At 41.2% G+C, this 13898-nt stretch overlaps 2 protein-coding genes across 3 annotated transcripts; both read right to left on the bottom strand.

Moving 5' to 3' along the window:
• Positions 1-991: 991 nt before the first annotated feature.
• Positions 992-10636, bottom strand: si:ch211-161c3.5 (uncharacterized protein C3orf18 homolog). Of its 2 annotated transcripts, XM_048255950.1 has the most exons (6): positions 9952-10636; positions 4277-4865; positions 3686-3711; positions 3425-3551; positions 3065-3104; positions 992-2131 (listed from the first exon to the last, which is right to left on the bottom strand). In XM_048255950.1, the coding sequence occupies exons 2-5, from the start codon at positions 4598-4600 to the stop codon at positions 3099-3101; spliced, it is 483 nt and encodes a 160-aa protein (XP_048111907.1). In that variant the 5' UTR covers positions 4601-4865; positions 9952-10636; the 3' UTR covers positions 992-2131; positions 3065-3098. The 2 variants fall into 2 exon arrangements, with proteins under 2 accessions (XP_048111907.1, XP_048111906.1); XM_048255949.1 differs by lacking the exon at positions 3065-3104 and having other exon boundaries at positions 9952-10626.
• A 654-nt stretch (positions 10637-11290) lies between these two features.
• On the bottom strand, positions 11291-13898 carry LOC125302485 (calglandulin-like). Its single transcript, XM_048255691.1, has 5 exons — positions 13770-13898; positions 13247-13421; positions 12298-12442; positions 11779-11879; positions 11291-11579 (listed from the first exon to the last, which is right to left on the bottom strand). The coding sequence occupies exons 1-5, from the start codon at positions 13770-13772 to the stop codon at positions 11536-11538; spliced, it is 468 nt and encodes a 155-aa protein (XP_048111648.1). The 5' UTR covers positions 13773-13898; the 3' UTR covers positions 11291-11535.

The following is a 13898-nucleotide window of genomic DNA, read 5'->3' as shown; positions in this document are numbered from 1 at the left end:
TCGGGGTCAAAGGTCATACGGAATCGATTAATCTGTGCTATTTTTTTTTTAATCAGTTATTTTTTCTCAAATTATATTAATCGAAATGAATCTTATTTTGACAGCCCTAATTTGAATACATAATTTTGATATTTACTGTAAATTATTAGGCTACACTTGCTTTTTCTGAAACCTGACTCTGATAACTTTTCATCTGAGACCTTTTTGTCTGACTCCCCTTTTTCTGACAGCGGTTTTCCTGAGACCTGACTCTAACATTTTATCTGAGACCTTTTTATCTGATGTCTGAAACCTGACTCTAACATTTTATCTGAGACCTTTTCGTCTGACTCTGCTTTTCCTCAGAGCTGACTCCTTTTCATCTGATTTCTGAGACATGACTGTGTAATTACATAAAAACTTGACAGCAGTTTTCCTGAGACCTGATGCCTTTTCATCTAATGTCTGACACCTGACTGACAGCTGAGGATGTCCTAAAATGTACACCTGAGGATGTCCTAAAATGTACACCGTACTCCCAACTGAATACAACCGTTTGGCCTTACATTACTGAACATGATTAGCACCACCAGGATGAAATAAACACATTACTGTAGCTGACTGCTACTGTACTGGCTGAAGTATCAAGTGTGTTTATAATAAAATAAGTGAAATTAAGTCTATTTTAAAATCTATTTATTGACAGGAACTTATTTGTATAACTCTGCCTGTCATCTGCAGAGACTGAGCACAGGGAACTGATTGATTGATTTGTGTTACATTTTGGGAGGATAACCACCGTGTTTTAAATGTGGTGAAAGCAACTGTAGACTTTAGAAGGACCAGGACTGAATTGAAATCCCTCTCCATCCTGACAGAAGAGATGGAGGCTGTAGAGGTACCGCACGTACATTGGTGTTAACCTTGAAGACAGACTGGATACAGTAGTGTAATAGTGTCGAGCAGACTCTATATCTTGCGTAAGTTTAAAAAACACTTAATTTACAGTTTAGAAAGTATTTGTTCATGTATTTATTCCCTTAGTCACAAAAGTATATTTAAAACACTACATTCTCACAATGGTCCCCTTGTAAAGTATGTCAGGTGGGGCAGAGGACATTTCTTCTTTCTTTTATTATTCCTCTCTTTCTCTCTTCCTCTGATCCATCACTCTTCTGTTTCCCTTTATCATCCGCATGTCTTTTCCACACCTGGCCAACTATTGTTGTTGAAGGTTCCCAGGACCCAGCGTTAAGACATTCCATGAGACACTAAAATGCATGCAGCAGTGTATCCAAACAACAGAACAGTCATCAAAGGAATCCAGTCCACATCGTCCGCTTAGCCACAGAAGCGTGTGTCCCAAGTGTCATCTAAAAGTCAGCTTAAGAGTTCAGAACTCTGATTCCAGTCGTCTCACCAGCTCCAGCAACATAGCTCCAGTCAATATTGCATGGGCATAAAATGAAGTGCAGTTACTCCAGTTTGAAAGGGGACACTTGAACGTCATCACCTACGCTACGCTAACTGGCAGAATCCACGGCAACGATAAGTTCATGTTTTCTAAATTCTTCCCACAGGTGTTCATATAAAGTCATATTTGTATGCCCTATTTAGAGGATTGGAGTGACCATAAGGAAATAAACGTTGAATACAAGAACACTGTTGACATGCCATCCATTCAGCAGTGAATTTCCACACAAAAAGGTGTCAGATAGTGCAATGTTCTCAGATACACCTACAATAAACAAGAAACGACACTCAGGAAATGATTGCTTGAATACATGAAGCCTGAAATATCAACAAATTAATATCACCCCTATTCATCATTCAACGTCGATAAACATCATTCTCTGTCCATGACAGACAAATTCGAATTGGAAGACAAGATGTTGTTTGTGGTGCAGACCAGCACAGATAACAATCTTCCTCCCTCTCATCACGCACCCAAAGTCATGGCTAAAATCCTGGAGCTGTCCTCCAAGGATGTCATTGCTTCAAAGTCTTCAGTCCATCTTTTCAGATCTTTAGTCCTGTCATCATTCAATTTAGTTTGTCAGGTTCATGCGCATTATGCGTTGATGGCGTCAGCCACATCGGTGAAGACCAGCCGGCTGGGCCTCTGAGTGGTACCCTGGCTTGTTGTCAGTGTCTGGAAGGAGGAAGGAGAAACATTTTGGTATACTGTTGAGTCCTCACGTCTCATAAGGGAATGCAAAAAAACATTATGAGAAAAAGAGAGACAAAATGCAGAGTAAGGAGAAAAGATGAGAAAGGGAGAAAAACAAGAGCAGAAGAAAACATGGGGAAATAATGTTAAGTGTGTATGCCAAGTTTCCTCACTGAAGGACATGGTCAAGGTCAGTTGAAACAGTGTTTAGTCACAACTTTTCAAATAGATTAAGTTCATACCAAGAAAAGAATCAGACAAAGGTGAAGAAGCAAAGCTGCATGCATTCCAAATTCCACACTGACTTTGGGCTTTGATACACAGAGAAGGGGGCAGCCGTGGCCTACTAGGGGGCAGCCGTGGCCTACTGGTTAGCTCTTTGGACTTTATAACCGGAGGGTTGCCGGTTCAAACCCCGACCAGTAGGTACGGCTGAAGTGCCCTTGAGCAAGGCACCTAACCCCTCACTGCTCCCCGAGCGCCGCTGTTGTTGCAGGCAGCTCACTGCGCCGGGATTAGTGTGTGCTTCACTTCACTGTGTGCTGAGTGTGTTTCACTAATTGGGATAAATGCAGAGACCAAATTTCCCTCACAGGATCAAAAGTATACTTATACTTAAGTTATCGACCACCATGCAACTGAGAGGGGTCAAGAACAAGTAGGTCTGAAAAAATTGAGCGTGAGGATGTGGCATAGTTTTTGATTTAAGTTAAAGAAGGTTCAAGAGACAAGGAGAGAGAAAGAGGGGGAGGGCTGGTTGTGACAGTTAGGTACAGCATGTCTTTGTTTCCTATGGTTTGATCTGCAGAGAGAGCTTAAGTTCTATAAATAAACATGGATGGGTATGAAGAAGCCAACAATGGATCACAAGAGTGATAGACACTCAAAGCAAAGACACAACTGGGCATACTTTACCACACGGTACTACCACCATTTCACCAGTCAGGTGTCATAACTTAAAGGCCATGCAAAGAAAAAGAACAAAAAAGCAGCAGATATGTCTTTTAATAAAAAAAAGATCGATTGGTCAACAGCACACAAAAACATGTGATCAAAACACTCTTAGGAGCGACAATTGATTTATTACAAATGGCGACCAACTAAAGCAAAAACATGCATACTCTTACTCAAATAAATGTAAAAAAAAAAAAAAACAATTCTCCTGTGAGAAAATTGTCATGAAAGAAAGATGTCATGCAAAATAAATTCTCCTGTGAGAGTAATATTGAAAATTGCAAGTAATCTCCTAATCCACAGACTGCGGCATTGGCTCACCTTGGCATTGGGCCCAGCTGGGCTGCCGTCTCGCCCATGGTCCAGCAGCTCCTGCTCCAGGTCGTCCTGCTCCTCTCCCGGGTCAAAGTTGTACATGGGCATGAGCTGGTGCCGAAGCTTCTCCAGTCTGGCAGCGGGGTCAGAAGTCACAGTGTTAATGGTGTGACTGATGTACACAACTCCATTATGAAGGGCAGTGTCTGCTACCCAAGTATTAATCTCAGTTTATCAGTGTGTTAAGGTGCGCATAAGAGCTTTTACCTTTTCCGTTTCCTTACATATAACAGCTGTGGGAAAGACATCAACAGTCAAATAAGTATCAGTAAGCAACTTAGAGATAGATAGATAGACATTAGTTGGAGGCAAGCCTATCCTATAAGATAACATCAAGAATGCTAATACAACTCTCATATGTAATATGTTGGGGGTTTGAGGGATTTTTACTCTTCAACCTCAAACACATGAAACCCAAAGGATTATTCAGGTGTTGACAGGTGCCCTGTTTATGTAGCAAATCATAGAATTAAAGTCACTGACAAGTTTGTCATAAACCTATATTGTCAAAAGTTCTAGGCATGTGATTGACTATAATCTTGGGGGAAAATAGTGGATCTAGGTTTTGCATTGTTCAAGAAAGTCTATAAAAGTGGCAGCTGTAGAAAGGTAGTATTACGGTCAGAGCCTGACATTCATATTAACTAAGAAAGGGATCCATTCATTCTGTGGGCCTAGAAGGAGGCATGATTGACACCCTGCAAAAAATGGTCATCCAAATCCATGGTGTTTAATACATTTTGGACATTGGCACAAACTGAGTTTTGTGTGGGCCGGTCGAATAAAGGCTCGTCTCACCACGATTATCAGCAGGCCAAGGACAGTGATGATGGCGAAGGGCACGAGCACCATGCCCATTCCCGCAACCTGCTCCGCCAGCTGGGGCAGCCCTGTGCCATTGAAGGCTGTCTGGTTGCCCGACAGCGTGGTGGTCAGCAGAGTAGTCAGAGGGATAGTCGGCGCGGCGGCAGTCGTGATGTTCTCCGCGGCAGTCGTGAGCCCCACGGTGGTCACAGGGAAGGAGGTGGGGGTGGCAGGCACGGCGGACAGCGAGGGCAGGGTGGTGGGGTTGGGCGTGGGAGTCAGGAAGAGGTCCGGTCCTGCAGCTGTAGACACCGCCATGCTGAGATGCACCGAGGAAGACAAAAGAAGAGAGAGAAGGGAGAAAGAGAGAGACGGGGGGGGGGAAGCGTGGCAGACGAGACAAACGATCAGACGGCGGCGCTGTGTGGGGGTGGTACTGGAGCTGGGGCCCGTTATCTCAGCGTGGCGTCTCCGATCTGCGCCTCAGTGCTGCGCCTCGGCTGGCACAGGGCCGCAGCTCGGCTGCTCCCAGGATGCTGCTTCCGCCAGAGACATGTCCCGGCGCCCCGACGCAAAAATAGACCTGCAAGACACGGGGCCACGTCTCTCATCAGCACTCATGATATCATCATCACCATTAGGCTGATTTAGTCATTCAAAGACATCTGATTGAATCATGACAGTTAATTACAGCTTGATCTTTTTTTGAGTGTGTGTGTGTTAGAGAGAGATGGAGAGAAAGAGAGAGATAGAGAGAGATAGTCTGTGTGTGTGTGTGTGTGTGTGTGTGTGTGTGTGTGTGTAGTGGATGAGCATGTGGCACTGAATGTCCAAACCACTAAAAGGCCCCCTCACATCCAGTTGGAGACCGTTAGGATGTTGGTTTTGTTGTGTGTGGGGTCTAAGACAGAAGGAAGCCTGCTGTGTCTAACCACAACTTTGCGAGTATTGCAGTCACACTGGTTCGAACTGACACCGGCAGGTCAAACACAACCAATGTCATTCATGCACGTGTGGTTTGCTTGTGTCGACACACTCCAAAATTTAAAGAGAACTTCATTCATATCTTTGAGCTGGCATCTGTTTAGCTGAGGGCAACTGTTTCTCTACTTGTCAAGATGTCAAAGTGTTCTTAGACAGTTTCTGCTTTGCTTAGTTTTCTTGAGAATCGAGGTCTTGAAACGATTTGGCAATAGCAGGGTTTGGTGTTGCAACACATACACCATATGCTTAAATTGAGCATCTACATACGCATGTGTGTGTGTGTGTGTGTGTGTGTGTGTGTATGTGTGTGTGTGTGTGTGCATGTCTTTGTGTGTATTTGTGTTTACTTTGAGGAATGAAAGAAGCAGAAGCGGTTCAGTGCACCATCTCGGGTTCCAGCGGCCCTTCCCTGCCCGGGCAGTAGCAAGTGTTGTGGGCAGGATGTGGTCACATGGTAAAGCGAGAACACAGCCTGGCACAGCCTGGCAAATACTATACCGAGGAAAAGCAATACCCAGAAGACGCGGCTTACGTATGTGAAGGGGCGTTCAAGAGGGAGAACACAGGTACACACGCACATCACATCGACGCACATCACATCGACATAGATACACAGTTTCACCTGCCTTAAGGGGAATTTGACGCTAGGCATAAGGAACTGAAAGCAAAATGCCACCACAGCACTGTCGATGGTTGAATGCAAATCAAATGTAAACACTGTAGCTAGAGATAAGACACAGGAAATGTCAGATATTAAGCTTATGATTTGTCTCAAAATATTTAAAATGTACAATGTGTAGTTTTTTTGTTTTAAGTCATTTCAGGCTCCATGCATTCAGATGACGTTTTCAGTTTTTAGGTCAAAAATGTAAAGAAATACATTCTGAAGCCCAAAACACAATAATTAAGCAATATGACACGAGTGGGAGTGGGGCTGGCTATCGCCACGGCTGTAACTACGAGGGCGCCGAAGGCAGTTACAGTCGTGGTGATATCCTTTACCAACCCCACGACCATGAGTGTCGTATGGCTTTAACAGTTCCATTACAAACTAATTTATTTTAAGATACAAAATTGTGTTTTCTATTGTTTATTTTAAATTGTTTGTTCATTCACCCTAAGCACACAAAAATAGTTATAATCTTAGCCTTGCACCAGAGGAGAGTCAAGTTCAGTGAGAGGCTATGTGCTTGTGCACACACTTGCCTACTTAATTGTATGTCACATTAAATTGAACATTCACCTACTCTTTATTTGCTCCTTTTTCTCACTCAAATGTGATGTTATGAAGTCACTGCTCTCTCGCTTTGAATTAATGGAATGTTCGCATTGGATCATTTAAAAGTGGGGATGTCCTGGGATATCACCATTAGTCATTCGTAATGACTCATGGAATACCTCTCATCCAATCAGAAATTAAAAAATAGTTTGACTGGACCTAACTGTTGTATAAGAATGATTTGAAATAAACTGTAGGCTACTAAACACTCTCTAAGTAATTATGTTATCTGAATTACTTCATTGTCATCTAGAATAAGAAGTTAAAGGCCATTTTTATAACTTACAAATACACCACACATGTAAATGACCGTGTTAGTTTTGACATGAAAGACACTGTTGGAAAACACTGACATATATGTACATCCATAGACTGTATATATAGAACAGTCTATGTGTACACTCAATGCCCTAATGCATCAGGAAACACAGGACTATCTGTCCCAGCCACTATAGGAGAGAGTGTTCAAAATCATAGTCTCTCTGCCATTTGACAATGGTAGTTGAAACCTGATGGGAAAACCAACCCAAGGTTATGTAGATAAGTGGTTTATTGGCCCAGCGATTTGGCACCATCTTTAGGATAAAAAATGTAATGAGGTTCAAGAAAGAATTTTGTAAGAGTGTAGTTGTCCATGGAAAGTATTGATATGTTGAGCTGCCGAATAATTTCCATATATGTCACAATATAGGAACTCTTATACAACTAGTCATATGATTATCACTTCTACAGCTAGAGGGTCTATCAAGGACTTCAATTGTTTAAAAAAAAGCAAGACATATGGTAAATAACTTGATAAGTTGACTGCATTCATTGCTTCCAGAACCACATCTGAAAGCTTTTAAGAACAGCATCTACTATTTCCCTAAAACAAAACAAGTAAGAGGAAAAAAAGACAGGCCAGACCAGCAGGATCATCATCATCTCTACAACGACTGACTCACCAACAAACTCAACAAATTTTAAGTTGCTCTGGACCTGATTTATTCTGGCTGCTGTACTCGAGTTACATACAGTTAAAAATATTGTCCAAATCAGTCCAAGTCAAAGTCAAATGCCAAAGGTTAATTTTGGCACCAGTTTAGCTCCAATTAAAAGGACCTCCTGTCTAAGAACAACCCAGGGTCAATTTTGGATGGTATCGAGTGTAACATTTCGCTGTACACCAAAATTATTCCAATCGAAGTAGTTTCGAGACGGGAATATGCATTTACAACGAAATAGCATATAGCAATAGCCTTGGGGCAAGCTTGCTTCATCAAAGTAAATCACTATAGACCTACTTTAAGCCACTTTACAACACTTCTCTGATAGAGAGGATGCCTACAGACAACCCAAAGTAATTTTAACTTTGTAAGTGTACAGAAAGGTTATAAAAAAAGTACTGTTTGTGTAGTCAGTTCATTACATTATTTCTTCTTCCAGTTGCTGCCATCTTGCTATATGAAGTCCATACAAGTCGATTAACGGATGCCACACAAAATATCAATGGACACAAAAGGAGGAGAGTTTGGGAAATGACTTGTACAGACACAAGATGGCACTGAATAATACCCAAGTACTCCTTTGTATACTCTTTCTGTACACTTACAAAGTTACAATGACTTCGGTGTGACAGTAGGGATCCTCTTTGCAATACCACAGAAGTGCAATGATCTTTTGAGCCTTGTCAATAGCCAGATTGCCCCAGGCAATTGCCATATGCTATTTTGTTATTTTGTTGTAAATGCATAAACCAGTCTTACTCAAAACTACTCAGATCAAGATTTTTCTGTCCTTAATGAAGTTTACACTCATTATAATCCAAAAATAGGTTGTTCTTAGATTGCAGTTGTACTTTAAACCAAAGCAAATGGCCCTAAATGGAAATGTACCAAGCAAAAAATATTTTTACAAATCAAGGGTCAGGCAATTGGCTTCACCTTCTCATGACAATGCAGAAAGATGGGTCCCCATGAAAGAGAGGTAGATTGCCCCACTACCGATAGGCACCTGACTGTTCCCCAGTTACAATTTACCAACAAAAGTGTCAAAGTCAACTCACACAGGTTATGGCGAGTATTTCTTGCAATGGGAGAAAATAGCAGATTATTTTTCTCTCTTTATGTGACCTTGTGTGCTGCTGCCACAAAAAAATAGATGTGTTGTCCTTAAATGACACTGTTCAATGTCTCCTATAATCCTCTTTTCTCTGGTGGTGCAGTCAAAACAAAAGGATTGAAAAGTATAAGTATAAGTATATATACTCTTTTGATCCCTTGAGGGAAATTTGGTCTCTGCATTTATCCCAATCCGTAGTGAAACACACACAGCACACAGTGTACATACACACAGTGAGGTGAAGCACACACTAATCCCGGCGCAGTGAGCTGCCTGCATCAACAGTGGCGCTCGGGGAGCAGTGAGGGGTTAGGGCACTTCAGCCATGCCTACTGCGGGGTTCGAACCGGCAACCCTCCGGTTACAGGTCCGAAGTGCTAACCAGTAGGCCACGGCTGAAAATGGTAATTATGGGGAACAGACAATGTTCTACTGAGGCTTTCAAAACACAACAAATATGAGGTATTTGGCTGATTCACCTACCCTGCTAGCACCTATAGCCTACCCTGTCTACCTTTCTGCCAACCTCTTCAAGAAGTTCCTGCCCATGTGTTGCTTCCCCACACCAGTTAATTCACACATCAATGGAGTAAGCCCTTTGAGTTGCCATTCCAGAAAAACTATAACAAAAGACCAACAAAGATATTACTGATATTGCTCAAATAAATGCTTCATGATCTTCTGAAAGAAAGAGGGAATATGCCAGGAATGCACAGCAATATCGGCCAATCATTAAACATTTTATGGTCTGCAAATCACACCTTTTGAGACATGTATTTTCCTAGTATATTTATGTCCAGTTCCTGTTTACTTTCTAATGTTTTAAGCACCGTGTGACATCCAGGTTTGAAATGTCACTGATCTCTCTCTCTCTGTGTATGTGTGTTTGTGTGTGTGGATAGCTGTGAGAGTAATCCCCTTATGTAACGGTAGACTCTGACACTTATTTAGTCGACAGGAATAAGCCAAAGACCACAGCGCTGCCTGGAGTGTGTATTCTCAGTCTGCTGGTACTGAGGAACATGTGAACCTCCCAGCCAATCAGACAGCTTAGACCCATCTGAGCCTCCCTTCTCATCCAATGAAGCTCCAGCACTGCACAAAGACATACACACAAATATTCCCAGGAGGAAAAAAATTCTGCCCCACTGCCTCCTCGATCAGTGTTTTGTTGTTGTTGCTGTTGTTTAACCAGAGTCCTACAAAAAGTCTATCACATTGCAGCAACACTGGCCTTGCAATCCCTCCAGCGTCACTGCATGGATAACCCCTCCTGACCTTCTAGATTAGAGATGGAGGTGCTTACCTTATCTGGAAGGAATACACTGACACAGCTGATAGTAGGAGCCACAGGATAGGGTGATGATGAGGACCCTGTAAGAAAAGAGATAACCTCTCTCTCTCTCTCTTGCTGTCTCTTTCTCACTGTTTTTCCCTTCCACTTCTCTTTCTCCTTCTTCCTTTCAGATCCAGAGGAAGAGGAAGAGGAGGAGGATCTATTGCTGAAGGGTTGTAAATTTTTTAACAGCAAAATCCATTCCCGGTGAGTCAGTAGTTCCCGGGAGACAAGGATGCACCAATGGTTGTGCTGCCCACTCAAGCGTTACTTGCAGCGCTCTCCAGAGCTCTCCCTTTAGACCCCATTGTTTTCCTCCTGCTCCTTGCAGTTGAAGCAGCGCAAGCAGCTTCAGGGATGCTACACACACACAGAGGCTGAGCTCCCCGAGCCCCCGAGCAAAGCCACCAGGCCATCCCCCACCACTGTGCCATTGGCCAGCTGGGATGTTATCGGACATTCTGGTTGGCTCCTTGGGCTGTCCATCTGTCTTACCAGGGATGTCAGCAGGATTTTTTGGCTGTGCACATGACTGCATCCGGGTAGACAGCTAATGGAAAATTAACCCTTTCCTGTCAAAGCTGACCTGAAGATACTGTACAAACATGAATGTATTCGCTCATAATAGCAGTCAGTGCTTGCAGTTTAGCAGTGTAGAATTAAGAAATTGACATATTTGATCATACTTATATGTGAAATAATAATGGTAGATCAGTATATCATAACCATTAACTAAAGAAAGTAAACAAATGGGTTGGAAAGTTGTTTTACTGATAATAAGATGGATGTTCATGTGTTAACTTTGGAATGCTTTGTGCTGTGCTATTTTAATGCCCTTAAGCCCTTTTCCATTAATTTTGTTGGGGTATTTGAAAAGCCTTTTCTCAAGATTATGGCCTTTGTTTTTATTGAATCAGTAGGGTGTCCACTGAGGGGAGGTCTTAAGACTTTCAAAATCAAGTCACAACTTCAAAGAAAATTACTGTTTGGTTCTATATTTAGTACAGGGTCCAATGCCTGGTTATAAACTGGTTGAACAGAATTCTTATTGATCTTATTGGTCCATCCCAAACTACAATTCTCTCTCTCTCACACACACACACAAACAGAGAGAGAGAGAGAGAGAGAGAGAGAGAGAAAGAGAGAGACATGCACACAGACACACACACACACACTGAAAAGGATGGATGGCTTATTGTACTGGAAAATTTGGAAATATCAATATCTACTTTACAATTACAATAACAATTTTGTTCTCAACAAGCACTACAACACAGAACAATAATATTCAGAAGATATTTTCGTTTGTATGTTTATTGAGGATGACTGGAAGTTCTCAAAAAAGACAATGCAATAATGACAAATAATGAATCTTAAGATAAAAAAAACAATTTATATAATTTATAATTTTATTATTTAATATAATTTAAATAACTTTGATATATGGCATCTCATTTTAAATGTAATTTTTTCTCACTGTTAGGTTTTTGTTTTCTCTCAATGGTGTTCTATAATGATCATCCAGTCCGCATTGCTTAATTCACATCATGACATTTAGCTCATCCTGAATGAGTCTCCCGTCATCATAGCCACAAACTCTGGGAACATGAAAATTAATTCATGGTTAACATAAAATAGAATAAAGGTATACCAACAAGGTACCATTTTATTTTTTGCATTACCATAGTAAAGTAAGAAAGTACAATTTAAAATATACACGTACATTAATCTTGCATGTAGCAGCTATTTACACTGCAGCCATATTGATATTTGGAAACCAACAGTAAATGCTGTTACCTTTGTAATCAATGGTTCCATCACCATCTTTGTCAGCCTCCTTCATCATCTGCTCCGCCTCCAGCTCATTCAGGGGCTCTCCTGCATTCATCAGTACATATCTACCACAGAAGGGAATTCATACATAAAGAAGGGCATTTACATAAATAAATAGCTCCTATATAAACTTCAGTTCATATTACTCCCATGAGAGTCACAAAGATCATCAGTCCTTCCAAATTTAGCTACATCGGTGCAAAAATAGTTTGGTCAGTCACCACATATTTCTTCTGTGCTTTTTTCTAATCTGTGCTCGATACTATTTTTAGGTAGACTTCAATGTGCACAGGCAAAATGGAAGTGATCCTCTTTGGTCTACTATAACCTTTTGCTTAATTATCGAAGTCCATATTCCCATTCTGATTATTTCCAAGCAGTAGCTAAATAAAAACCAAGTTTACACAGACAGGAGCACATAATACATTTCATTATAGGCAAATAACACTTATGAACAGACATATATTTTAACGATGAACATACTTCAGTGCGTTCCAATCAATGTAGCCCTTGGCTTCTTTATCAAAAACTTTAAAAGCAGCCCGGAGCTCTGCATCCTGATTCTTTGTCCTCTCAAGGTACAAGGCCATCAATCCCAAGAAGCTGTCACAATTGAAAGTTCCTTTTCCTGCAATTGCACAAATATGACACCAGAGGTCAGTAAAGCCCTGGCCTATTGTTTGGAGATGGGTAAAAAATTGCTTGAATGCAGGTTTTTTGTGGATTATGTAATATGTTCTTTCCTCCAGTTATGCATTGCATTGTAATCCTTCACTTAAACAATGAAAAAAAATGGTGGCAGATTCCCATTTGAACACTTTTCACCACCAATATTCTATCTGAATATTTAGCCTGTGTTTTTCAAGTACAAAAATCATGAATTGTTAAAATTATCATCCTAATATCACCAGAATGCATTTAACGCCGATCGGATGTAATAGGAAAAAAACAAGACTTTTTTCCACTTTGCTGTGCGCTTACAGTCTTCCTGTCTGACATGCCTTCCAGTGAAAGTGTGCAACAACAGTCTGGGTGCTACTCTCTTCCTTACTGGCAACTCTCTGCCGGCAATTTCCTCAAACTCTGACATTTTTGTTGCATTCCTTTCTACAGGTTTCTTCTGGTATTCACCTTACAATTCATGAGGCCTTTGTGGCTTTTAACCCACATGTCCCCAAAGTGACCCCCATCAGTTATTGGGCCATTTGCATGACCGCTTTAAAACAACCCATTAAGGAACTGACAGACAAGTTTCACATGTGCCACTTGAATGGGCTCTAGAATACAAGTCACTCAGTTCCACTATCATAAAGGGAACCACAGTATGTCTAAATTCAAATTTGAATAATGTTAATTCAACGAAAAACTGACTATTACATTGACTTGAGAGACTGACAAGTGCATTGACTGGGTAAAATCCACAGAACCGTACCATTTTGGTCCACATCTTTGGCCATCTGGACAAGCTCCCTCTTAGTGGGGTTGATGCCCATCAGACTCATGAGCCTCTCCAGTTCCTGGGTCTTCACGTCTCCATTTCCCTCCTCATCAAACATCTCAAACACTCCCTTGTACTCTGTGATCTGTTCTGGAGTCAGTTTGTTTGCCTTTTTGGTTGGAAAAATTAAAGGAAAAAAAAACACAGTGTTCAGTGTTCACAAACATTTAGGTTAATGTTATATTGTCAGATACTTTTAATTTAATTTCAACTGACCATAGAGAAGAATATGAACTGTTGACTAAATCAGTGAACAAATTAATAGGTTACTGCAACAACAATATCATTTCTCTCCATTTGAGAGCACTGGAGGATGTGTTAAGACACATGTAAAGCTCAGTGTTTCTAAACTATGAAAATGTGATCCTGTTCTTTGTGAACACAAACAGGAAATAATTAAAAGCCTTGTCTGGGTGCCACATGCTAAATAATGAATGGATTTAAGATTTAAACATACCATTCTAGACACGAGAAATCCTCCACTGAGCCCACCGACACGGCTGGTACTTGTGACTTGAAGTGGCAGACCAAATCTGTCTTAAGATTTGTTGGGAGGCTATGTAAAGAGATCCCACAGGATTTAGAT

The sequence above is a fragment of the Alosa alosa genome, chromosome 10 (assembly GCF_017589495.1).
Source record: "Alosa alosa isolate M-15738 ecotype Scorff River chromosome 10, AALO_Geno_1.1, whole genome shotgun sequence".
NCBI lineage: Eukaryota > Metazoa > Chordata > Actinopteri > Clupeiformes > Clupeidae > Alosa > Alosa alosa.
The sequence above is the reverse complement of the archived record's forward strand: the minus strand, read 5'-3'. Positions and strand labels throughout refer to the sequence as shown.

Coding starts and splice junctions, on each gene's coding strand:
- si:ch211-161c3.5 (XM_048255949.1), bottom strand. CDS start 4,600: ATGGCGGTGTCTACAGCTGCAGGACCGGACCTCTTCCTGACTCCCACG. Junction 3,712..4,276: donor TTGGCCTGCTGATAATCGTG/GTGAGACGAGCC, acceptor TCTTTCCCACAG/CTGTTATATGTAAGGAAACG. Junction 3,552..3,685: donor TATGTAAGGAAACGGAAAAG/GTAAAAGCTCTT, acceptor CCCCGCTGCCAG/ACTGGAGAAGCTTCGGCACC.
- LOC125302485 (XM_048255691.1), bottom strand. Junction 12,443..13,246: donor CAAAGATGTGGACCAAAATG/GTACGGTTCTGT, acceptor GTGCAATTGCAG/GAAAAGGAACTTTCAATTGT. Junction 11,880..12,297: donor ATTGATTGGAACGCACTGAA/GTATGTTCATCG, acceptor CTTCTGTGGTAG/ATATGTACTGATGAATGCAG.